The 27,081-nt window shown below is 30.2% G+C and overlaps 3 protein-coding genes across 6 annotated transcripts; 1 reads left to right on the top strand and 2 right to left on the bottom strand.

Annotated features, from left to right (window-relative positions):
• Window positions 1-32: 32 nt before the first annotated feature.
• Window positions 33-2,500, top strand: LOC149885346 (uncharacterized). The gene is made up of 6 exons (XM_090096701.1): window positions 33-184; window positions 360-538; window positions 695-726; window positions 1,509-1,551; window positions 1,660-1,786; window positions 2,104-2,500. Exons 1-6 carry the CDS (start codon window positions 139-141, stop codon window positions 2,289-2,291), a joined length of 615 nt encoding a protein of 204 aa, XP_089952827.1. The 5' UTR covers window positions 33-138; the 3' UTR covers window positions 2,292-2,500.
• Window positions 2,501-7,268: 4,768 nt separating this feature from the next.
• LOC145194899 (uncharacterized) lies at window positions 7,269-11,902 on the bottom strand. Of its 4 annotated transcripts, none has more exons than XM_090096550.1 (6): window positions 11,767-11,902; window positions 11,037-11,186; window positions 10,202-10,305; window positions 8,773-8,859; window positions 8,253-8,314; window positions 7,269-8,117 (listed from the first exon to the last, which is right to left on the bottom strand). In XM_090096550.1, exons 1-6 carry the CDS (start codon window positions 11,834-11,836, stop codon window positions 7,445-7,447), a joined length of 1,146 nt encoding a protein of 381 aa, XP_089952676.1. In that variant the 5' UTR covers window positions 11,837-11,902; the 3' UTR covers window positions 7,269-7,444. The 4 variants fall into 4 exon arrangements, with proteins under 4 accessions (XP_089952676.1, XP_089952677.1, XP_089952678.1 ...); XM_090096551.1 differs by having other exon boundaries at window positions 11,037-11,227; window positions 11,767-11,834; XM_090096552.1 differs by having other exon boundaries at window positions 11,037-11,203; window positions 11,767-11,822.
• A 3,574-nt stretch (window positions 11,903-15,476) lies between these two features.
• On the bottom strand, window positions 15,477-17,930 carry LOC145195049 (actin-related protein 5-like). The gene has a single exon (XM_080072810.2). It carries the CDS (start codon window positions 17,500-17,502, stop codon window positions 15,532-15,534), a length of 1,971 nt encoding a protein of 656 aa, XP_079928936.2. The 5' UTR covers window positions 17,503-17,930; the 3' UTR covers window positions 15,477-15,531.
• Window positions 17,931-27,081: the final 9,151 nt, after the last annotated feature.

Raw genomic sequence — 27,081 nt, 5'->3', positions numbered from 1 at the left:
AGTTTTGTAATGAATTTCCTAATGCTAATTTTTTGACTTGTTTTGGTTTTGTAAAACTTTCAGCTTTGCAAAATCATAAAAAAGGTTTAAAAATTGGTAACAAAGAACTTTTTTTGAACTAGATATTCAACCAAAAGCATGTTGACCTTTTGGAAAATTGTTTTATCTTTTTTGATTTTGACAGGTACCTGTTATATTTTGCATTTTTCAGTACTGATAACATTTCTGTATTTATTTGTCATTATTTAACATAAGTTGATATTAAATAATGACAAATATTTTTGATTTTAATGTTGACCTTTTTTTTTTAGTTCTTTAATTTTGAGTTTTTTTAAAATTAAGTTTTAATCTTTTTTAAGTTTTTCAAGTTTGTTCTGAAATAATAAATTACACACCTCCTGCTGATGCTGAACTAATTTCCAATTCAACATCCAAGCCTCTAGGGTACAGCATATCAAGTCTGTCCAACCCACCAAGTTCAGATGGTAATTTTGCAATTAGAATATCCAATTTAAACAATAATTACCTTAGTGTTAAGGTGAGTTTTTTTTTTATGATTTCCTAATTTTCTTCCTTCTTAAATAATTGACTTACAAATGATTAAAATTAACAAATTGGTTTATGGAAATAAATATTTAACTTTTTTTTTTGTTATATTAGTTACTGTTAAATTTTGTAAACAACTTTTTTAAAGGTAGAAACTGCAAATGAATTTGTGTCCATATGGTGAGGTTTCTTTAAAATTGCTTTGAAAATTTTGCTTTGTTTTGTGTGTTGGAATTTTTTTTTTTTAATTTATTCTTTTTTAAGTGAATAAAATATTTTATTTACTTTAAAAGCATAAAATATTTTATTCACTTTAGGATAAAGTGTTTTATCAGTATCAAATTTTTAGGATATTTCATTTAAAAGTTTTGTACCTTATACACCCATTTTATACACCCATTTTATACACCCATGCTTAGGTTGCATACAGTTTATGTGAGAAACATCTGTTGTTAGCATTTATTGAATAAATAAAAATGGAAATTGTTTTATAAATGATATACAAAGTCTCGATATACAAACCAATTATTACCAGTTCTTCTAATCTAATATTAATTGAAGGTTGATTAAATGAATGAAGTGTGGATATCAAATAATTTAGCATTCGGCGTCTTTTGAAAGCAGCTCATTTGTGAAGTTTTTTTTTTATGAATATGTAGCAGACACTTTAAAATTTATTTAAATTCGATTTCTATTTTCTTTACATTCAAGAGTTAATTTTTCTTGATACTCCTCATTATCATTTTCTACTCTATTTCTTATTTATTATTCAATATAATTTACTTAATGATTGTACTTAGATATTAATATAAATATATAAATATTAGTAATATACAATTTCTTAAATTACGGACCACTAAAAAAAATGATGGTTTATGTTTCTTGATTGAATTTTTTTTTTTAATAAAAGTTTGATAAGGTTGTTAATGCACCCTGACTGTCCAAGTAATTTCTTTATTTAGTATTAAAACCAACCTGAATACTGGAGACAAACATTGTGAAAATGTAAAGTGTTTGTATAATTTTAATGCAAGCCAAACTTTTTTGATATATATATATATATTTTTTGGTTGTATTTATGGTATATATAATTCCTCTAATTTATGATACTAGGGGCGATTAACTAACTGCTTCATTTCTCAGTCTGATTCGATTTCAATTGAGTTTTTCTGTGAGTCCAGTTGTTCAACACAACCTGTCGAGAAATTCTATTACCGAGTTGTCAAGAGTCCAAATGGAGGTTCTTTTTTTATAATTTTTAAAAACTAAATAGTTTAACAAAATCTCTTATGACGAGCCGTCAATTTAAAATACTCCTATCTAATGAATGTTCCAATTAAGCAGAAAATTTGTTAACTTTAGCAAAGGTAATAAATTTTTTTTCGTTGATTAAAACTTTAAGTAATTGTTTACTTAAATATATTTGCAATCCAAAAGAGTTACACATGCATAGAAAAACATTCTTGTTGCTTGGCAACAAATGTGATTTTTTTTCATTTTACAAAGTAATACTTAAAGTTCCTAGTTTTGAAATTTTTTGTTGCTGTTTGTTTTCAGCGCCGGACACCTGGTGCTCTAGTACTCCGGAAATCGAAAGTTATCCTAGTGATCTTTTAAGTGGCGATCTTAAACCTCGTGCAACTAAACCTCCATCTCCTGATACGTTTTCAAACACCGCATCCAATTTTTTCCCAGCAGCTTTTTTGTCGTTCATGACTGTTTTGTTTGCAATAATGATGACTTAAATGACGACTTTGTGTCAAGTTTCGTATGATGCATGCTTATAATTAGCAACTGCTTGTAGTTTTTTTTATATAATTTTGTACGTGTGTTGCATTAAAAATTGCTTTTATAGGGTTCTTTTTGAGCTTGCTATTCTATATTCAGTGACTCGATGCATGTAAAATAAATAATTTGATTTTTTTTTATTTTTAAATATTTTTCTATTTTATTGTAATATATTCTTATTGTAAATTTATTGTAAATTTTTTGTAAAAATAAATTTGAAATTTTTGCTTTCGGGTAACTTACTAATGTATGACGTATGACGTAAACGTATGTGGATTGTACTGAAGATTCATATATAAAATCCAATCGTAAGTCTTTCTCTCTTGCAAAAATGTGTGTATTGATGAAAACCTGGAAAGGTTTTTTTTTTATCACACTCAGAAGAAACAGAGGAACGTTATCTTTCTTCTTTCATATTTCCTTAAATGTGACGTCACTGTATTCAAATTTCTATCGTTTTTTTTTTTATAAATTTTTCTTTTGTTTATTGTATTTTTCTTTCCTTTTTATAAATTTTGAATTTAAGATAAAATCTTAAATATTTAAATTTGCTAACTTAGATTTTCTATGAACATTGAAGTTAATACAATCATATCAAGTAAAAGCGTACGGGGGTTTTAAATTCGCTGGAAAATCATGAGCGGTTCTCATTTGCTGTAAGATCATATGCTTACTACTACTTTTATATTTAAATGAAAACGGGAATATATTTAGCGACTAAAGAAAGTTATATCTAAAACAAATAAATAAATGAATGCTGCTTCGAAAAGTTTACTAACTTCAATAACTTTCAGGGGCGCATATCTAAGATTGGAGTGTTGAAAGAATCCAGACTCCTCGAAAAATTGTCTAAATTTCGCTGTGAATGTGGTTATTTTCATTATATTTGCTAAAAACTTTTAAATTTAGCTTCGAACAAATTATCTCTGATTTCTAAAAACTCCCCCGCAGCTTTTTCATCATAAACGAATGCCGCACGAAAGTAGATAGCGAGTTGAAAAACGGGGACATGGCACTGAGCATTTACTTGATCCATCTCTAAGGGATAACAGGAGCTAGACAATTCATTAACCGGTTTATAAACAACGTGCATTGCAAAATTTTTCCGAAGAGATAACTTTTATCTTTTATAGATAAGATTCCGGATTCCAACTCTTCCTAATGAATGAATGTCTACGAAATAGTCAGACAATCATCGTAATGACCGAAATGACGTTTATACTTCAGTACGTGAAGTACATGAACTTCTATACTTCAGTACGTAATGATCGCCCGTTTTTCAAATTTAAACCGTCCTTTTTTAAATAACTAGTTTATACACGTGACCTCATTTATGATATCGAAATAGAGAAAATCTCTAAGCGGTTTTCATTATTTACTACTGTAGTATCCTTAGACTCATGAAATTATTTTTCGACAATTCAAACAGTTGAGAGGTCTTTGTTCTTCGAAAAAATACCTTTAAGTCTTTTCTTTAAAGGGAATGAGTTCTTTACCAGTGTACTGTGGACCAAATCTCTGAACAAAAACCTGAATAAAGTTTTAATAAACAGAATAGTTGGGTATACAGCTATTCACGAAAGTTTAAACGGTTGCAGAATTTTCAAATCTAATCTTCGGTTTTTCTTGAATAAAAATCTAACGGAAATAGATATCAAAATAATTATTTTTCCAATTTGGTAAATAGGTTATTTGTTAATAGAATAAAAAAAAGTAGGTTTTGACTCATTACCGTTCACTCAGAAATTTCATTAAAAGGTAGGTGATACAAATTAAGAGGTTTCACAAAAGTTTAAACGATTTTATTTAGGATCAATTATTTGCTAATTAATTGATAAATCCGCTGCGAATTTTTTTTTCGCAGCGAATTTATCAATTAATTAGCAAATAACTGAGTAGTTTTTCAATCAAAAAATTCATCACAACATTATCAGGCAGCTTTTAATTCATTAAAAATCAACTTAAAATATTGTGAATTTCAAATTAATTTCAATTGCGTGCAAATGGGTCGAAAATCAGTTTCTAGTGAGATCAAATGGCAAGTTATTGGTATGGCGCGGACAAAAAATCACACAAACGTTCAAATAGGCAAAATACTTCACTTTTCTGAATCTTGTGTTCAAAAAACCATCGAAACCTGGGAACTTACCAAGGACGTCTCCGACATGCCGCGTACTGGGAGACCATCCAAACTCAGCAACCGTGATAAAAATGGTATATTCAGAATGAGCAGAGAAAACCCCAGACTCAGCTACAAAAAGCTAGCACAAATCTTCAATGAGTCAAAAAATAATCCAAAAGTTAGCAGAGAGCTCGTGAGACGAACATTGTCGGACAAAGGTATTGGAACGTACATAGCTGCTAAAAAACCTATTCTTTCAATCACGGATAAACGTAAACAACGAGTGTGGTCCAAAGAAAGGCTGGACTGGTCTGTAGAACAGTGGGCAAAAGTTATTTGGAGTGATCAAGCTAATTTTCAAGTTGTAAACCGCAAGGGAAGAATCTATGTCAAAAGATTTGCAACTGAGAAATATTCAGACAGGTTTTTGCAAAATCGTCGACAAGGCGGTGGAGGTTCGGTTGGCATCTGGGGATGTTTTTCTCACAAAGGTATAGGCTTCTGTGAGCTGTACGAAGGCTGAATTAATCAATACACCTACAAGAACACATTGGAAACGTGTTTAGTTCCATCAATCAGACACTTGTATGGCAGAAGCAAGCAATTATCTTTCAACAAGACGGGGCTTCAGCTCATACAGCACACTCAATCAAAGAATATTTTTTGAAAAAAAAGTTCAAAGTGATGCCCTGGTGCCCTAGATCACCAGATCTCAACCCAATCGAAAATATTTGGTCTTGGATCGACAATCAACTGACATACCATGAAATTCAATCAACTCAGCATTTAAAGCAACTTTTGAATGAATACTGGCTGAAGGTACCTCGCATGATGTGCATGAAATTAGTTGAACCAATGCATAAACGAGTTTATCTTTGCTATAAAAACAAAGGAGGACACTTCAAATATTAATTTCGCTTTTTTTTTCATTTTTTGTTCGAATGTTGCAATTCGTTTAAACTTTTGTGCTTCTTATTTTTCCTATAAGATTTTTTGTAATAGCTTTTTTCTAACTAAATATTAAAATTTTTATAACATGTTCATATTCATTTTAAAGCTAATTACTTTTTCTTTAATAAATAAAAAAAAATTAAGTCGATATCATTTTACAGTTTTTCTTTATTAAACAAAAACCAAACATACTTGATAAAAATTCTGCAATCGTTTAAACTTTCGTGAATAGCTGTATGCACTGTGTAAAGGACAAGTGCGAAATCATAACGAGATGGCATTTTTTGACAAGGCTTAATAAGACTATGTGTAATTTGGGTTGATGGATCTTCCAAAAAGATTCTGCTCAAGCTCTTAGGGCAAGTGTACTCAGCAATGGCTGGAAAATCATACACTAGAATTCATTACAGATAAAAATTGATCTTTAGGGAGCCCAGATTTAAGTCTACTCGATTAGAAATTGTGGTCAGTGTTGAATTACAGGGTTTGTAGCATACGATATCCAAATTAAGACCTAAAATTAAAACCTTAAAAAAAAGCAATGGTTAACCTCTAGATAGGTGTCGTACGTACCGCCATTGAAGATTAACAATCCATTTTGAAGGTCTGTGTGAAGGCGAAGGGAGGGCATTTCAAATTAATCATTAATTTTTATTTAAAATGTGTAAATATAAGAATATAAATAATCGTTTGTAGTCAGCACAGTTTTAAATATATGGCAGGACTAGGTATCTTTGTATAATGTTAATGGATACTTAGACTTTTTGCAGTAAACAGTTTAGAAACCTCAATCAACATATTTTGTTGCATACATCTTCCTTGCAGTTCAGCTTGTTTCTTTCATTATAACTACTGACGTAATAATTTAACACACACAAAGGAAAGTAATTTTTTTAAACAAAATTCTTTTCTTTAGTTTTATATTGTAAAACTGTAAAATTAATTTAAAATTCAACTTTGTGACGCACCGTTTAAAGGGGAAAAAATATTTAAAATTGTATCATCTATACATGTGTGTGTGTGTTTGTGTATATATATATTGTTTATATTTATGTATGTGTGAGTGTGTTTATATGAATCAGCGTTAAACTAAATTAGTGTTAACACTAGAAGCCCCAGGTTTTTTATATGCCTATAAACTCTAAAGTAGATTGATCGATCCAACTTAATCGCAACTTAACGTACATCTCTTAATGTGTTATGTAGTTTATTCATTTTTCAGAAAATAATATCAAAATAAGTTTTGATATATCAATTTTTCAACGTTAATATTTTGGCTTCGGCAAAGTGTCAAAGTCGTGTTTGGATCAATTGATCCACCTTGGGGCTTCTAGTGTTAATCAGCGTTCGTTATTTCCTTTGTCACTTAAATTCATCCATTAGAAGTTTCATAAATTAATATAAAACTGTAAATACCTGTTGTTTTTCTAAAAACATATCGGCCTTAGTGTGTACTTATGTATGTAATATATATGTATATTTATATAGTACAATCTATGTAAATATCACCTTAATATATTGGTATAACTTTTGAAAAATAACTTCGCAAATTATGACTATTATAACAACCAGTTACTTATTTGTTTAGGAGCGTTGGATCAAACAGAAATTGAAACGCAACAGTTTAATACCCTGTTCACATTAAAAAAACACGCTTTATCGTTAGTATTTTAGTTTAAAGTACTGGTTAAACCGTATATTATCGTTAACATGAACGGGGTACAAAAGACCAACACAACTTTTGCTAAAACAGTATTGCGTTTCAGTACAAACTTTGTATCCGTTAAAGTCCAGCATCAAATTCAGGTCAAATTAAACACCAGGTACTAAAGTAAACATAATTCGTGAAAGAAACGGCACGTGATAGAATTTTTTTTTTATTCGTATTCAGCACCAAAAAAAATGCTATAAAAACTATGTAATATTATCCCGACAAATTTTCAATCGTAAACTTAATAAATTGCTTAAAAAATAACTTAAGAACAATAAAAATTTGAAGGAATTCTTTTTAAAATATATGAAATAAAAAAAATATTTCTATTTATAAAACTGTGATTGATAACTTCCGCTTCGTCCTTGATTTGCCCACTCTTGTCCAGTAGAAGTCATTGGACTACTTCCTCCCCAATCCCCGTGCGAACGTATCGTTAAAGGTTGCTGCGGAGTTGGAACTCGAGAGGAGTGCAAGTCTTGCCTCGTACTACTTTGCTGGACTGTTTGCAAACTTGGTGTTAATTGTTGTTGAGCATTTTGAAGACCAGACGAAGAAGGCATTTGAGCAGGAAGATATTGGTATGCACTAGAAAATTGCGTTTGACCTAATTGCACTCCTTGTTGCAGAGATTGAAACTGAGTCTGTGAATTAGAGAGAATTGGCATTCTATTTGCATCCACAAATATAGCTTGTTGCGGACGGTTACTAGCCAACCCTGCTATGACAACGGGGTTACTGGCACGCAAATTCAAACCAGGCGGAACAATAAAATTGGGTGGAATTGTAAACATAGGCATGCCTTGTTGCCTCAAGAGCTCATTTTCAAGTATGGTTGAACCTTCTTTTTCATGACGATGGCGTATATGTGCAATAAGATCGCGCTGCGAGAGGTAACTTCGTCTACAAACCGAAGAAACGTTTCGGCTGCCTCCAAAAGAACATACAAATATTTGTCCGATTGTCGCTGGTTCAATACGATCTATTCGCTCTTCACATCTAAATGAACGTCAATAAAATGCTACTACTTAACATAAGATAAATCTAATTTACATTAAATCAATTACTTAAATCATTAATTAAATCAATTTACACAATTTCGTCGATATTACTCATAATTGCTAAGCGACTGACCTTACACAATCGCCATTGCTATTCTCTGCACACGATAAGCAAAAGACGTGTTTACACGGACTCTGAAAAATAACTCAATTTTAATTTAGGTGAATATAACATGTTAAGTGATTACATTTTGTGTTATTTTGTCAGTTTATTAATTTACATAGCAATATCTTACGCAATTCATTTTTTTCCAAACCGCTTAAAACAACATAACCTTGTGAGAAAACCACATATGCTTATTAATCTTCCGCTGTCTTGTCTTCTTTGTTAAAAATACTATATTTTAATTTTATGTTCAACGGAACCAAAATTTCAAGCAAACATCTCATACATCAACTTAAAAGTGTGATGGATGAGTAATTTTTAGTTCATAACCTATGTTTTTAGTTCATAACCTAAAGATCTATCATAATGTGGGTTGTTATTTTGAAACTTTTCTTTTCAGTAATATTAATATCCAATCAGAAAAGGATGGGGTTTTTTTATTTGCAACTAAATCAACTGTATAATTTTACACAAAAAAATTACTTACCAGCCTTCCATAAATAAGAATAGGTTGAGAGCAGCTCTCACAAACATGTATCACAGGGTTTTGAATTTTTTCCCCGACAAACATTATCTAAAAATGAAATGAAAATTTTTAAAGTCAAGAAAAGTGCAACACACAGGGAATATGTAAAATATAAAATAATGTAGAATGAACTAAAATGACAAAAAAAAAAAAAAAAGATTGTAAAAAAACTCCTTAAACATCAAGACATTCTATATAAATCATGCATTCTGCATAAATCATGCTTGGTTGAATTATGTGCTTACACCAGACAGGTTAAATTAGTTTGATATATAAATTAAAAACTTGAAAATCAAACTCTCTTTGCTTTGAATCTATTGCTATCTATTTGTGATGTGCATTATGTAAACTAAGGCATGTTAAACTTAATTGTATATCTAGAAATACCTGGTTTTAGGTATCTCTTGAAGTGTTTTCAAAACCAAATTTTGATTAGTTCAAAATAAAACCAACGAAATTAAAGAAACTGCATTTATGTCATGGGATTATTATTAAAATGAAATAAGTAAAAAAATTTTTTGTAGACACTTATTTAAAAAAATCTTAATATTCTGCTGAAATGTTAGTATATGCTGTAAGATGGAAAGCTAAACCAGAAACATGTGGCAGACATGGAAAAACTACAATTAAAGAAGACAAACATAGCTTGTGTTGCTAAAATACATCTGTTTTTAACATCTGCTAAAATAGAAAAAGAACTTGGAAATTGGCACTTTAACTAATTAAAGAAGTTTGATTAAAGAAGACAAAAGTTGATATCATAGTTGAATAACATGAAAAACTACATTTTATTTTCTTTAATTTCCAACAAAGAATAAAATTTGCCAAAAAATTTAGATTGCCCATTGGCTGTGCAAGTAATTTTCAGCTAAAGTTTTATACCATTGTAGTTCACTGTGAAGAATCACAATTTTGTTGGGATTAAAAAATTTGATATAAGCATATTTTATACAATGAAATGATCATACAAAGTCATACAAAATTTGGTGCATTTAGTAACATTTGTGAGCACTGTGAACTTTATTTCTCTTAAATCGCTTCTTTTTTTGATCAGTTTGACACTGTTTGCCATTAACTACTACATACTTCTACATAACCAGAACAAAAAATTAGTTCACTGCAAAAAATGATAACTTTGTTGGGTTTTAAAATTTGATATCAGCATACCAGTGATTTTTGGTGATAAAGACATAATTCCCAATTTTTTGCTGAAAACTGTTGGTATGCTGGTATGGAGCTTTAAGCACCAACAAAGTTGCCATTTATCGTCATATATCTGATACAATTACTCTGTTCAATAAACTATTGAGCATTCATGAATAACAGCTAATTGATATTAAAAATATTTTAATATACATATACATAATTTATTTTTGGAAAATGTAAATACCTTATGAGACCAATCCAATTCTTCATTTTCTCTTTCATCTTCACTATTTTCTCTTTTTCTTTCTGACTTATTTCTACGTGATATATTTTTTCCTTCAAAACTATCTAAAACAATAACAAGAAAGTTTCAAAGTAAAATTAAAACTACAACGCCTGTCCCCTACAAGTTTTGAAATTTTTTTACATGAATTTTTGACTAAAGAATATAAAGACTATGTAATCATTAATTTATAGAAAGAAACCAAATGGTACAAAAGGCAAATATCTTGGTCATGTAAATGAATTGAAGTTGTCAACTTTTTGATGGTTGATTCATGAAAAAGTTGACAACTTTAAAAACAAATAAAAAATTAAGACTTGTAAAATTCATTTTGTCAACAAAAGTTAAGAGTTTTGATATTTAGAACTGCTCTAATTTTAATAGACTATTTTATGCAACATATGTAAAGGTTGAATTAACTAACACTCCTACTTAATAACATTAGAAAACTGCTCAAGTCATTGACAGAGATTGATTGAATGCCGGGAGTTCCAATAAGACAAGGTTACAACCAAACATTAGAAGCATAGTTAATAAAACTTGAAATCAACTTAATATGCTGACTAACCAAATCATCAAAACCCAAATATGAGTGATTGGGTTAGAATCCAATTTAACTAATTTGGGCTCAGAGGTCAAGATTTGCATAACTCCAATACGGAACCTGATATGAGCACAAAAGCCATTTGAAAAAGGGTTTCCACTCAAATTTGAAACAGTCTAGTCAATATTTTGTTTAGTTCTTATTTTATAATGATTTGCATAAACCAAAACAAAAATCTCAGTGCAAACAAACCTTCACTGTCTCTTTCTCTTTTTGATCTTGATTTACTGGATTTAGCTGATGACTTTGTTTTCATTTTTGTTTTCTTCGTTAGATTGAGGTGGATTGATTTGCGGACATTGTGTGGGGCACTTGATAAAGGATTGTCTTCTAGTTCAAGGTCTATGGTTAATAGTTAACTATAAAATACCCATCAAATGAATCTATAAAGCATAAACAAATTGAATTACTCCTCCTTATAATATAAAAAAGCAGTGATACTTCCAATATGGTTATTGCAGCAACAACCACTATGGAGTAAAATCCTGATGGTTTATAAAATAGTTTACTTATCTCCTAATAGTTATGAAACTATATTTCATGTGGAACCAGGCAAAAAAAAAAAACAATTATTAGTTCTTTTTATTAACTAAACAAATCCAATCGATAAGTTATTAATTTAACAGCTATATTAAATTACTTTGTTGTTTAAAGTTTTTGAAAACGAACAACTAATTTACACTTAAAATTCTCCAGCATTTTAATTATACCTAAAATAACATAGCTCACATTCCCATAACATCTGGTTCACATAATTGGTATTGTGGCAGCTATGGATATGCATAGCTGCAACACATCTGATATTCTTCAGCCTTTAAATATGTATATTCTATTGAATTTTCATCTAATAAACCTTGCTTTAAATTGAATGGCAAATGAACTTTAAGGTGTAGCTGATAGAAATTAACAAAAACTATTTTACCTGTCATAGTGTGGTCCATCTCTTTATTTTTACAATTTCGTTCAAAGAGAGAACCGTAACGGAACATCATAAAACTGCTTACTAAGCACGATAATTGCTGTTCGCTAATTAAATCACTATTTGTTAAAAATTATAAATGCTAGTTTTAGATTGGTTTTTTCCCCTAGTAAAACAGAATGAAGATAGCCATTTTATTCTGTGTTACAATGAAATCAGTCTCATTGAAGACTGTAATCATCAAGTGTTCTGAAATATCCATATTTTGTTAAAAAAAAAAAAAAAAAACAGCCCAAGAATGATGAAGTTATGTAGTGTAAGAAAACAAAAACTATTTTCTTATTTTCGAACATTTCAGTTGTGAATAAAAAATTGTTCTAAATAGTTTGACAAAGTATGAGTTTTTTGAAAATGCATAAATGGGGAAGTCATTGCATTTAGTATGCAAAAAATTAAAATATATAAAAGAAACAAAACAAAAATGAAAGAAACAAGTTTTCACCTCTTGGAATGCAATCTTTTTAAGGTTGTGGCATTGAATAACCAAAAAACAAGAATTTATTTTGGTTATCACAAAAAATTTTCTTATTCTCACGTTTTATGATTTAATCAATAAAATAGAACCGCATCTGTAGTAAAGTTTATGGGTTCAATTGATCGGAAACAATCTTTTAACAACAGTTATAAAAACATATATAAATAGCAGCAATTTAGCTACAAGGAATCATAATTAGTAACTGCTGCTGTCTGCATTAAATCAGTTCCCGGAAAAGCAGATTTGGCCAAGATAATTAGAAAGCCCTCTGAAGAGCCATCCAATATAAGAAGAACTATTGAAAATACCAAACCTTAACTTATTATGATAAATATGAAGTAACCTCACAGTATGAGATTATCAGAAATTCATCTCTTATAAAAAATGCTGACATATATCCACCCCCAAACCTCCAACCCCCCAAATCCAACCGCATCTAAACAATCGTAAAAACTCAAGTTAATCCAGAAGGTTTCGATAAAAATTATGTAAAGTGCAGTTTATAGCACGTGGTTAACCATCATCTATCCGAAATCTTGAAACTACCATCTGAGCGGAGTTTAAAGAAAAACTAACTAATGGAATAGTCTATTGTGATATGGATGAGGCATCATCCTAATATATTTAAAATCAGAGATTTAATGAAACTAATCTTACTATGGAGTAGAAAATGAGCAATCAGTTTTTCAAAATACAATAGTTCTCTAAAAAAAAGTTGGAGATTCGAAGATCTGAGACAACCCAGAACCTTCCATTTGAGTTTACACTGCATTTGAGATATAAAATGAAAATGAAAAATTTCCAGCTTTTAGTAAACAGTTTTATGATGTTCCGAAATTTGGGGAGTTATTTTGAATTCAAATCAGAAAAAAAAGGTTCACAGAATCCACACTTCGATTTCAAATAAAATATCGATCACTTTTTCAGTGCTTTTAACTCAATTTGGAAGAATTACATACATAAGGACTTAAATAAGAATTCGACAGTTTTTTGGGGCCAAGAAAAAGCTGAAAAAATGAAAAAACTGAAAATTTTTTTTCTCTAATTACTAATTTTTACCTGTTAAAAATTCAACAATACATTTTTTTTTACTCGAAACGGAAAGTAAAATTGCCTAGGAATAAATGTAAGACAAAAAAAAAAAAAAACGACGTGTAAGAACCAGTCTATTTATGAACCAATCTATTTATGAAAAAAGAAAATGTGAACCATTCGCGAGTATTTCACATTTTTAATAACATCCAAAAAAATAACTCCTTAAGAATGAAGTATATATATATATATATATATATATATATATATATATATATATATATATATATATATATATATATATATATATATATATATATATATATACATGTAATATTTACTTATTAATACTAAATATTTACATATTTAATTTTTTTATTACTACAAAAACAAATTTACTTACTGTTATTACATTCTTACATAAAGTTACTACATAGAGTTACATATTACTTACACAGTATGAAACTCTAACAAAATTATTAAATACTTATTTGATTTATTAGGCTTAATTCTTATCTAATATGCTTTGAAACTGGCTAAAACATTTCAATAAAACTAACGTTTCAATCAAAACATTCTACCACCAGAACTTTTTTCTTTCACAAACAATTTAATATGAATCAAAAATGTCCATGCGTAAACGGGGTACGTTAGCCCACATGGCCAATGTGCCTTGTTTGTGCTGGGTCAACCTGCCCCACCGCCATGTTTAGAGTAAAAATTATTTTTTTCTTAACCCATCAACAGATACTGTGTAACATTGTATATTAAAACAATCCTTAGACTTTAAGCTTCAAACAAAATACTTACCAATAGCACTACTGTCGAAGACAAGCGAACACAAGTTCATCAAACTGTTCACAATATACTTTAACTTATCCAAAATCGATAAAAAGACACGACACTACTAACTGTGCCCAGACACCTGAGACTCCCCTCATTCCTACTTCTGAGGAATGAGGGGAGGAGTGCTGCAAACCTTCCTCTTGATTCCTAGCGCATCGAAGCGTATAGTCAGAGAACTAACTCAAACTGCCCCTAGGGCTAACGTGTCCCGGTCTACCCTAAATGTTAATTTAACCTGTTTTTTAAAAGAGAAACAACCCTAGATTCTCCACCGCTTTGTAACCTTGCTACCACAAACCTAGGGTTGTATTTTTCTGACCTCAATCTCTTAACAAACACTCTTACTTTCATGTTAAAGACATCAAAATTAGATTCGTCGCTAAAAATAACTTGAGCACAATCTTCAAATGACCAAGACAAGCATTCCTTGCACCATTTTCTTCTCTTAAGTCAGTCTTTAACAGTTAGAAAAGGTTTTCTAACAGCTGCATAAGCTCCTATTTTAAATTTGAGAAAAGTTTTTCTGATAGTCTCTCTGCTTACCTCATCTTTTAAATGTGTTGTGTTAAATTCATCAGCTAGATTTCTACAACTTAACGTAGGATCTTTTCTAGCCACTTTATAGAGATGGTGTCCATCTCAATTAGTCAACTCTTGAGGCCTACAAGACCTTTGTGAATCTTTGACCTCATCTGTCATGTTATAAATTTTTAATTGTATTTCTTACACAACACTCATTTACTCCTAAATTTTTTCCTTTTTCTTGTTTGCTCTTATTGCCTTCTTTGCTCAAACCAATAATTTGCCGTTTGCTTCACTTACGCTTTTTCTTCCCATTTTACCATAATATTGATAAACAAGCCCAATATTTGACCAATTTTTATTGTAATGTAATTTTTTCAGGCTTTTTTCAAGAATTTATAGAGTTAAGTGATAATGACAAATACAGATATAAAAAATTAAATGGGCTAATGACGAGATTTCGTAACTTAACCCCTGGCCAGCACGCCACCTAATACTGCATAATCTACAAACTACCCAGTATTTTTATATATTTTCGGCCCAATCGATTTCTTTCTATTTTCAGCTAAAACATTTCATCTCTCGATTTTATTCCACTACTTTAAAGTCAACTTTCTTACAAAAAAAAAAAAAAAAGAAGTTAAAAATACTATAAATAAATCGAATTAAATCATTCGAGCAAAAGATTTTTAAAAGATACGGCATTTAAATTTTTGACGATTTTTAATTTGTAACGAGCAAAATAAATAACTTCGCGCATATGGAGAATTCAAGCATATCATAAAATACTTTCTTTAACATTAAAATTATTTCCAAACATCGATTCACCATTTTCATCCAGTCGACAATGCAACATAATGATTAGAACACTTATGTTCTTTAAGATATCCAAGTCCTTTTTCTTCATAATCTTGTCTATTTAGCGAAATATTTTCCAAATCAGAGGTATTTATAAAGTCTTTTGCACCATACCACGCATCTCTAAGACTATCTGTAGCTTCATAGATGTTAAAGACTGATTGAAAAGGCAAAACTGCCATTAAGTCAAGTGCTAATCGGTCTTTAAATCCCTTCAGTTTGGTTATGCCGCCAGTCAGAAATATATTTTTTATCATTCTTTGTTGGGTCTCTTCATCATAGTTTTGCAAAACATAGCATATACTAGAAACTAATCCATCTTGTTCCATTCCAACTAAACTTGGTTGAAATAATATTTCAGGTACTCGTGTGAGCTCAGTCATCAATGGCAATTGCTGAAATTTTTTGCCTTTTTTTACCATGAGTTTATTTAGTAGCAACTGATAGTGACTAAGACTTTGTTTTATTTCTGTTAACTTCTCATCATCTTGTTCATCTTCTGAATCATCACCATCTTTGCTGATAAACTTATAAACATCCCAATCTTCATCTTTCATTCCAAAGGTATCTTCTTTTTCCACCTTTGATGAAGCATTATTGGTGTTTTTACCACTTTTTGCTAACTGACTTAATATACGCATGCGTTCTTTTGAAGCATAGCTTTTTCTTTTATTTAGAGCTTGTTTCCGCAAGTTTCTTGAATACCTTCTATCAGTTATTTCTAATGCCTTATTTTCTAGCTCCTCTATAAGCTTTTCTACATCATCAATTGATGTTGAATCATTATTTTCTGCAGCATAACTTACTCCTTCATTTAACTCACGAAAATATTGCATACTTTTTTCTTCTCTCTCTGAAATTTTTTCACGCAGACTATGAATTACACTTGAGAGTTGTGATTCATTTTTCAAACCCTCTTCAACCAATTTACTTTTGAAATGAGGACTATCAGCAAGTATCATAATACTTTCAAATTTACGAAGTTCTTCACGTTCAACTTTAATTTTTTCTTCACGTTTCTTTTGGTTAATGTCTTTTAACCTTTGTGCTTGTATCCTGCGCATTTCAAGTTCTTTTTCATTAGTTGCATTTATAACAGGAACTTGGAGGTTGACACTGTTTGCCTCTATATATTGCTTATTTTGCCACTTTTTGAGTTCTTCAGCATAACTGCTTGCCACATAAGAATGCTCAATTAAAAGCTTTTGAGATCCAGAAAGATTAAATAAGGCTGATTGATTTGGGTATTTTAAATGTAATAATCTATTCATATAAATCATCATGTTTAAACCACCCAAGTTTAAACGCCTGCATGCGCTAGCTTCAAACTTTGTATTTACAATAGGTAAAACATGAGTAGCCTGATATCCACATCGAACTACTAACCCATCTTGCATATTGGGCTTGTTAAAATTAAGACTAAACAAACAGTCAATGCCATAAACAATATTTGGTACACAATAACCTTCAAAAAGTAACTCTGTCATACTTTGTCTAAAATTGTTTGGAATACAAACTGCCTCACTTATACAAATAGGGTGATTGACAGCACCATTGGTATCAATACCTAGGTGAGTAAAAAGATAGTCAAAGGCAAATTCTTGAGTGTCAAAATGTGCGACAACATCTGAATCAAATTGGGTGTGAATGTTCCATTTTGAGTCCTCAAGGTCTCTTATATCATTTCCATAAAAAGTAGAAACAGTGTCATTTTCCTTTTTTGCTCTTAATTTAGCCATCAAATTACGATAAACTAACTTTGGTTGCTCATCTGTAGACCAGCCTGCTCTACAAGAATGGCTTCCATTATCAATAACAATGCAAGCATTGGCATTATATCGATTCTCATACTTCCAAATAGGATCAGATTGAAATTCATTATAACAAAACTTGAACTTTCTAACCATCTTATAAAAAAACTGAAAAACAAAACATTGTTTTGTCATAAATATTGCATTGATTATGTTAATACTATGCTCTATGTTTATATTAATATAAAAAATTGCTAACTTATCTTAATTAACTTCATATTGTATAAAATCAACCAGAATAATCTAAGGTTGACAATCAAGATTGCTAAATGTAATTGTAACATAGACTTTGTAGTCTAAGAGAAGAGCAAAAGTGATAGCTAAGAGATGAAATGCAGAATAGAAAGGATTTAATATAACAAGCTTGAGTATCAATATAAAAATTAAGTAAATAATTCAAATTTTCATAAACTTCATTCTTTATACAGAGCTAACTTTTAGTACATTTATTACTTCACACTGTTTCTGAAACAAGAAAAAGTTTAAAAATTGTAAAATAAAAAAGGTGAACGAATACTCCTGCATACTGCTACAGAACCATGGCGTCAGTCAAAAAAAGTCTTTAAGAAGAATTTAAGGTTTTACTATTTTAAAGTCTTATATGTTAATATCTTATAATATAATCCTATATGTTTAGGTCTAGAATCAATAGAATCAATACTTATTTTTTGTTCCAAACGTTTTAAAAATGTTACTATCGTAGGATAAAGGTACAAATATATATGATATATATATATATATATATATATATATATATATATATATATATATATATATATATATATATATATATATATATATATATATATATATATATATATATATACTATGAAAATGTCAGGTTTCTCAAGTAGATAGTGTCTAACATTTGCCTACTTAACTTGTTATGACCAAATTATATTCCGGTGTGTAAGCTAGCCTTAGCGAATTAACATCTTTTAGGCCCACGGTTATCATGGATCATGATAATGCCAACCTAGCTTACCCAAGAACGCCACTTATATGGGGTGACACATCAAGGTACCATAATGCAAATTTTGAAATCTTTTGATTTTGTCCGCAGAAAATAATTTAATATCAACGTTCAAATTGAGTAAAACTTTGACTTCGTAGTGCGCCAATAAAAATACCTCTAGAATTAGATCCACTCTATATAGTTTGATAAAAATTGGTGCAAGTATAGGCTATAGCCACACCAAACTATGTATAAAATTTCAGTCGGACTGGTTTACTGGTAAAGAATTTATGGCAGTTTCAGTTTAAATTTTGTTAGTTTTTTGCTACTTATACCTCAAAACGTTACCGATTGCTGTGATAATCAAAAAAATATAGTTTCATGTAATCATTATTTTGAAAATAAATTTTTATTTTCAAAATAATTATTACATAAATGTTCTACTATGTAATACCAACATTTTTTATTTTTTTAACAATTTTTGTTATTTTAGTTGTTTTAATTGCTACATGTACCATTTTCATATTCTCGGGTACCAAAAGGGCTCTGCGAATCGTGCAGAACTACTTTGCGCAGGGAACATGAAGGGAAAGAAGTTGCACTTCCCCCTTTGTGTGATTTCAAGTCAATACAAGTGAGATTTGAAACAAGAGGCACGATATGTTATTGCCTAATCTACCAAATTGGTCGTTCAAAGCTGCAAGAAAAACATCTTCTTTTGAAGAGCAAACCACTATTGAGAAAGAACCAAGTGTGTGCTTCACCACATGCCTTAGCTCTTTAGGAAAAGGTTTGCTCGACCAATGCTCTAAATTAAGTACAGAGAAAATCTTTAATCTTGAGCAGCAAAAGGTGCCAAAATAGCCGAATATATTGCATCTCGAGTTGTTTCCAATAAAAAATTATCTCCGGAAGGAACAATTCGACTTGCTAAAGCACCGGGCGGGCCTCCACCTACAACTACCCCCGGTAAATACTTATAATTAAATTTTTTTTACATATCGCGAGGTTAGAATTATTTTGTTCGATCTCCCATTTTAAACGTTGGGAGAAAGTTTTTGATTTTTTTGTAAAAGTAAAAATTTCTTAAAACATTAGCTTTACTTACAAAATATATTTTCAAAGTAACTATTAATTACTAAAATTAATAACTTATTTTCTCCCAACGTTTGAAATGGGAAATAGAAGAAAATAATTCTAAGCTCGCGATATATACATTGAAAGATAGTCTTGACTATTAAGAAAAGAGACTAGATAGATTTAAGGAAGTATATTTTTGACAAGTTTCTAATCTCTTTAAAAACGAATAATTTAAAAGTTTTATTCAAACTTTCTGAACAAAGTTTATAATAAACATAAAAAAATGCATGTTTTGGTTTTAGCTCAAAGTATGGGCACAACTTTGACCTGAATGCCACCATCAAGCGCTCCAATACTGATCACTCTAGCTTTTGTAAATGTTTAGTTAAATACGGGCCTGTGAAACGACGGATTAAAAAAACTGGTCAAAGCTGTAAACCAAACATCAACCAGCAAGATGGTATCGCAAAATTTTTACATGAATTTCCGAAGAGCAGATCAACACTTAAGTGATTTCTTCACCTGCAGCAGATAGTTCTGGTACAATTCGGATTATTGTTCATCGCAATAATTTATCAAGTCTTATGAACCATGTTATTCAATCTCGCAAAATTTCTGGTGGCTATTTTGTTAATTTCGGAATTTATGGTGGTAAAGATTTTCTCAAGCTTTGTCTAAGCATTGTCAATACTGCTTTTAGGGATGAAACAAAAATCGCCACAAAAACAGCTTCTCACTCAAAGGACTGGTAAAGATAGAAGCTGTTAAGTGGCTAGCTGCCCTCCACATTCAACTGAGCCCATATCAGTTTGATGGAAACTAATGCAGAAAGTTTCTTAAAAATGTGGATGTGCTGCAGCAACTTGCTGATACAAACTTGGTTCCCAACATCTTTCACATAATTGAAGCATTCAAAAGTCTCAATTTAGTTGTCAAGGCTTGCTTTGGATTCATCCTCCAGCCGGACTTTCAAAGGTGTTGCTTAATGATAACTGGTGCAAGGGTAACACATAAAAGTCACACTGTCTTCTACCACATCAAGGATTTCATCAGTCACAAAGGATCCCCCCTATAGGGGCCCTATAGTGAATAAACTGTCGAAACTGCTCATCAAGATTTTTTATCAATAATCATCAAGGTACATGCAAAACAATAATCATCCAGAGTACAAAGAAAGATTGTTGCGCTGCATAACTGATCTGAACAGTAAGCATCTTTAAAGAAATGCTAGCATAATTTGAGTTATTGGAGATAAGGAGCAGAAATTATAGCTTACGGTTTATAATGAACATTTTAGCCAACCTTCCGAAATATTGTTAAGATAGATTGGGCAGCGATTACTGTTATTGTGCCAATCGTTGAAATGACCGAAGAAAGTTATATTACTTGTGTCAAGATCAACCTCTTTTTTACCACAAAAATAACACCAATGAGTTTCACAATTGAGATAATTCATATGATTGCAGGCATCATACTTACGACCTATAATACCACAACCCGGGCAAAGGACTCCTGTTGATTTTTCTACGATTTTGTCAAACTGTTCCTTAAACGATGCTCTGAGGATTTCATGTAAAACATCAATTTTTTATCATGATTTTTATCATCATCATTCTGGCAATCATCATTATCATCTTCACTGTCTATATTGTCATCAACAGCTTCTCTTTCACAAACAATGCACGATTGCTTCTTACAGGAATCTCGTCCACAGAATACAAACATTAGGCTCTTCTTATCTGTTCGACGAATTTCAGCGAAATTACAAAATGGGCACTGACATAAAATATCGTCCGGACCAACGACTTGCTGACATAAAATATCGTCCGGACCAACGACTTTGCAAGTTCAAACATTGCCGTATGAAACTGCTGAACTTGATTAACACTCATGCTTCTCTCAATGATGTTTAAGTTCAATTCTGCACAACAATTTGAACATCGCGGAGGAAGATAAAATTATGATTCATTTAGTGTCACTTTTACAAGCTGTGCTGAACATCCATTAAGACAAAAATGATGATCTTGTGGACATGCTATCCCACTGTGAGTTACACTCATTTTTTCGTTACAGGAATAAACCCGAGCAGTTAACATTTTCCTTTTTTTTTTATTTCACATTTAGAAGCCATTTTAACAAAAGTTAATTATTTTATCTAAAGTGTAATTTAAAAATTAGTTAACCCAAGAAATTATTTGCGTATCAGTTCCATTTAATACGTTGTTATCATTTGTAACTGTGATAGAAGAGTTTTAGCAAACCGATAAATACTCGCTAACATTTTCAAGGTTAAATACACATATAGGATAACATATCAGGTTAACTGAATAAAACATGAGAAAGTTCTAAACAGATTCCGTAAAGAAATAAAAAAAAAAAAAAAAAAAGATTTCTGTAGGATATTTTTTTTAAAAAAAGACATTTTTTAAAAATCTTAAAAAAATATTAAATAATTTTAAGAAATATGAGAGACCTTTAAACATCTTTTAAACAAAAATGATCACTATTGGTGCTAAAAGTTTTAATAAAATATTTAAAAATGTTTTTTAAAAAAGAGTAAATAACTTTTTTTAGAGCTACAAAGGTTCATATAACATGAAGAAAACTTTAACAAACTTCCGAGAATTTTTTCCTTAAAAAATAATTTAAAAAACTTGAAGTCAAACTGATTTTTAAGACTTCGTGACGCAGCAAATTTTTGATCAGTTGTTTTTAACAATCTAATTTAATTTATTTTAAATCTATTACATATTTTAATTATTATAATTTATTATAACATTAAAATTAATATTATAAATTATTATAATTCATATTACAAATAACTTAACAATAAGCTATTAAGCATTCAAAACCAAAACAAGTTTATTTACAACTTTACGTACTCTAAGTGAGCTTTATCATTCGAAACAGGTTACATATTTTTTTCTATAAGCGATACATAGTGAAGCTTTAGCATTCGTACTGAAATGTTTTGTCAAAATTTCTGAGCTGATTTTATTTGAGGAACAATTTCGATATCGGCTAGTTCATTTCGCTCTAGATAAAGTAACCAACCGGTATATATTTACTATGGCTCTGTTAAGATTCACTGATAAAACTTATCGATATGCAGTTATTTTGACACTATTCCTTTATATAGGTAATCGAAATTCCAAAATGAAATAACCATCCACTGAAATAAACATCTACTGAAGCAGCGTTTAATAAACTAAAAAATTATCTTTTATAAAGAAATGGAACCTGTTTTGTTATATCTTGTAACATTATTTACATTAAAAACTTTTGCAACCTTTTGATAGTTAGTTAATGGTGAATTTCAAAGTAAAGCATATTCTACAAGTTTAATGAAGGGGATGAACAATAGCACTTTTAATACCGTGTTAGAGCTTAAAAATGGGGTATTAAGCCTGATTAAAATTAGTTTATAAATAGTTTAGCATTTTAATTGGCACATTCATAGAAGAGTTGCCACATTCATGGAAGTGCATCCATGGATAGAAAATAAATTATAAGGGAGAGATTATCTGACCTCATTTTAAAAATTCATATTTAACATTTGACAGTTAATTTAATTGATAAATCATTTGACAATTAATTTGATTGAAAAATCGAAAGAAAAAGTTAATTTGCTCACAATACACTTATTTCTCTTTAAAAAAGCATTTCATTCTATACAAAAAGGTTTCTCACAAATCATTTTTCATTTCCCTTCAGTTTTTGTTAAATCGGGATTCCACTGCAATCAGTTTGTGAATAATGTCTTAATTAACCTTATCTTTTTTTACTATTTTCACTATGAGAACAGTTTCGTTTTTTAGTAATTGATACTTTCTCTACTCCCTCCTGTAATTTCATGACAAGAAATTGATTTAATTCAAAATGAGTATAAATAGTTAGGTCATGTGACACTAGTAAATATTTAACAGTAGTTCCATGCCACATTTATTTTGGACGTTCGGTTTTACTGCCGTATCAAAAAGCTATTTAACTTTGATTAACTTTATGTATATGCGTGCCTGTATTTATATAGGGAAGACTGGGGTTGTTATCATACGGGTAAGTTATCTCAAGCAAATCCCAACAAAATGTTTAAACAAAGTTGTCCAGTTAATAAAATAGCAAAAAAAATTATGTTAGGTTACTTTACATATGTCTTATGATTTTGTATAATGTCATTTTATTGCAGCATAAAACAATGCTATTTTGGAAAAACTTGCATAGAAAAGAGAAGAAAGAGAGAAAAATGGTCCTAAAAATTGAGGGTAGAAGAGTAAAACAACTTTACATGTAGAGATATGGTTGAGTAAACGAAACATCTCCTCAGCGCTACAAAATATTTTTGTATTTCTGGGAAATTTTTCAAGCGATTTGTATTGAGAAAATTCAACAGGTCTTTTAAAAAATGAACACCAAGAAAACAAAACTTCTTGATTTACTCGGAGATTTACTCGAAAGGCTCGCACAGCTCGCAATTATGAAAAGTGTTTAACATTACTTTTTTGTACACCTTTTTTTAACTTTCAATTTTAATAGATCTAAATAATTTTCATTTTTGATTTTCAATGGCCAGAGTAAGCTTCTAGCCGTCCTGGGTATATGATTGATCATAATAAGGGCACGTTAAGAAAACTTCCCCAGCGCCCGAAGTTTCTCTCGGCGGCTATGTATATATGTAATAATGTATAAGTATTAATATATAAGTAATAACATACAAGACATGTAAGAAAGATATGTAACATTTCTGCTTTTTTTTTTTTTAATAATAATAATGCAGCTCCTTTAAATGATGTTTTTAATGAAAGTAGTTTGTATTGTCTACATCACAGATTCACTTATCAAAATGTAATTTAAATGAATCTTAATCTACTCATATATCTTCAGAAAATAACATAAGTAAAAATAAAAAAATAGAAGGAGAGTTTTTCATGTTTTTTTTTTTTTGAGTTTTTTCGATGAACTTCAATTTTAAGATTTTAATGAAATAAACAAAAAACTTCATTCTGCAAAATACTACCTACTTTTATGCAACATGATTGTAAAATGATCTTTACTTGGCTTTTTGTCTTCGCCTTTCATAATAGTGATAATACAGGTCAGCGAAAAAAGTTTACTTCAAAAATTTTATCGGATTCTTATGTTATTGGTTGAGCAGAGCCGGCAATTAATTATGAAAAAGAATTATTACCGATTGAGATGTGTTATCACCAAATCAGAAGAGGTTTATCACTTCAAATAGATAAATGAGGGCATCACTAGCATCATGTGCCTGCAGGCCAATTTGACAGGTTGTTATCATCAATGTGGCAAAAAAATACCCATCTCTGAATCTAAACTTGCTTCTGCCCAAAAACCCAAAAAGTATTTTAAAATAAGGGCAGTTAGAGGGGTGAATTTTTTTGGGTTAACAAAGTTTTACATCCTCCCTGAGAAAGCTACAAATGCAATATTTAATGAGTAATACCATTAAAAAGTACATTCTCTAAATCTTTCTAAAAATCCCATGAACCTTAACAAAAAAAAGTCAGGAAAATGGCTTGACAAGAAAATATTTGATTTCAAAAGTCATAGTTCCCTGAGTTCTTTCAATGATATAACTGATCATCGTGTAAATTACAAATCTTGTGTATTTCTAAATGTTGAACATGAAGACCTATGTTTAATTTACTTGCACACTTAATACTCTATTTAGCTGCACTTTGTAAATATTGTATTTATTTTCTGTAAACAACTTTTCGAACAACAAAGAAAATCTTTTTGATATGTTTTTCTTCTTCTCAAGAAGAATTTTCAGATCTAGCTGCAAGATCTGACTTTCAAACTGGAGCTCAAAGTTAGAACCAGCCCAACCCCAGAAAATTAGAATAAGAAGAGAGAGTCAAACTAAAAAATTTCTGGATCACGCGCTTTGTCTCAAATTTGGCACATTCGTGGCGCAATCGGCAAAACGGCGGGCGTCTCACAACTTTTTATTTAGTAGTTTTTTTATAACCTAAAAAAAAACTTACTAAGTAAAAAGGTTGTGAGAACAGAAGAATAATTGATTGGTTGATGACGAAATCTTAAAAGTTACTTTTTGAATCGATAAATGACGTTTAGCAAGCAGTTGCAACTGATAAGTCAATTTCAAATGATTCGAATTCAAATGATTCAAATGTGAGTGAAAACGGCAAAAGTTCAGTTTTTATATGACTTAAATGCATTTATTTAAGACTCATAAAAACTCGGAATTTGTTGTCAAAGTTATCTTCAATTTCAACTGACTGCAGTTTAACGCGTATTCAAGTCAAATAATAAATAATCTGTGTAATCAAGTCAAATAAACTTAATGCCTAATTTCCATTTTTTTAATTCCAAAATCTCTAAATCTTAGATAATCTGTATTCTAGCACATGCGTATAGCAATGGGGTATTAGAGTTTTTGAACGCTTTAACTAAACAAAAGAGACCAAGTCTCAATTAACAGGCTTTAAATTCAATCCCTGACGGCGATTGTAAAAAGGAACTTATAAAGACTGTTATATAAAACTCTTTTTAAAAATACTATTTTTAAATTTATAATTCTATAAATTTATAAATAGTAAAACAATTTCAGTAAGTTTTATTCATCTTATTCCTTGAAAATTTTTTATTATGATTTTAAAATATTTAAGAAATCATCAAGTTTATAATCTAAAACGATCAATATGATGCTGCTAAGATGATTGAAAATACAAGCATTGCAGAGAGATTTAATATCAAACTTCGCTTTAACTTTTTAAAAACTGAAAAATTTTTTAAAATTTTCATTATAAATACATTTGATTTTATTAGTAAAAATCCTTTAAAAACAAGTGTTTAAAAAAATTTCGGCTACCATTATAAATTCTTTTGGCTACCATTATAAATACATTTAACCAATCACATTTAACCTATCGCGTTTTAAGAAAGAAAAATTTAAACTTTTAATAAAAAATAAAATTGAAAAGCTCTAGATACAGAAATATATGTGATAAAAAATTCCTGTAAATTGATTCGAAATCTCATTCCATTTTTTCTCTCCACACTCGTGATAAAACTTGTTCAACAACCGAAGTGTGCGTTGACGATGAAAGTAATCAAGGACTGCCTCGCCATCTTCCGGCCAACTACTGTCAACTTCCGAAATATTGTTAAGATACATTGGGCAGCGATCACTATTAATGTGCCATTCAATGAAATGACCGTAGATAGTTTCAGTGCTTGTGTCAAGGTCACTCTCTTTTTTACCACAAAAATAACACCAATGAGTTTCACAATTGAGGCAATTCATATGATTGCAGGCATCATCCTTACGACCTATAATGCCACAACCCGGGCAACGGACTCCAGTTGAACTTTCTATGATTTTGTCAAAATTTTCCTTAAACAATGCTAGCTCTGAGCATTTCATGTGAAACTTCAATTTTTTACCATGATTACTATTGACGCCATTTTTATCATCATCATTCTGGCAATCATCATCACCATCATCATCTTCACTGTCTAGATTGTCATCAACAACTTCTCTTTTACAAACGATGCATGATCGCTTCTTACAGGAATCTCGTCCACAGAATACAAACATTAGGCTCTTCTTATCTGTTCAACGAATTTCAGCGAAATTACAAAATGGGCACTGACATAAAATATCGTCCGGACCAACGACTTGCTGACATAAAATA

The sequence above is a fragment of the Hydra viridissima genome, unplaced genomic scaffold, assembly GCF_058129835.1.
Source record: "Hydra viridissima isolate aposymbiotic clone 2 unplaced genomic scaffold, HvirCarnegie_v1 scaffold_8, whole genome shotgun sequence".
Taxonomy (NCBI): Eukaryota; Metazoa; Cnidaria; class Hydrozoa; order Anthoathecata; family Hydridae; genus Hydra; species Hydra viridissima.
This window is presented reverse-complemented; position numbering and strand designations above follow the sequence as displayed.

Excerpts from the sequence above, each read along its gene's own strand:
- LOC149885346 (XM_090096701.1), top strand. The coding sequence starts at position 139 with ATGTTGACCTTTTGGAAAATTGTTTTATCTTTTTTGATTTTGACAG. Across the intron at positions 185-359 it reads ATCTTTTTTGATTTTGACAG|TTTTTCAAGTTTGTTCTGAA; the intron begins GTACCTGTTATA and ends ATCTTTTTTAAG. Across the intron at positions 1,552-1,659 it reads GAGACAAACATTGTGAAAAT|GGGCGATTAACTAACTGCTT; the intron begins GTAAAGTGTTTG and ends TTATGATACTAG.
- LOC145194899 (XM_090096550.1), bottom strand. The coding sequence starts at position 11,836 with ATGATGTTCCGTTACGGTTCTCTCTTTGAACGAAATTGTAAAAATAAA. Across the intron at positions 10,306-11,036 it reads AAGAGAAAGAGACAGTGAAG|ATAGTTTTGAAGGAAAAAAT; the intron begins GTTTGTTTGCAC and ends TTATTGTTTTAG. Across the intron at positions 8,315-8,772 it reads TTCTTATTTATGGAAGGCTG|AGTCCGTGTAAACACGTCTT; the intron begins GTAAGTAATTTT and ends GTTATTTTTCAG.
- LOC145195049 (XM_080072810.2), bottom strand. The coding sequence starts at position 17,502 with ATGACAAAACAATGTTTTGTTTTTCAGTTTTTTTATAAGATGGTTAGA.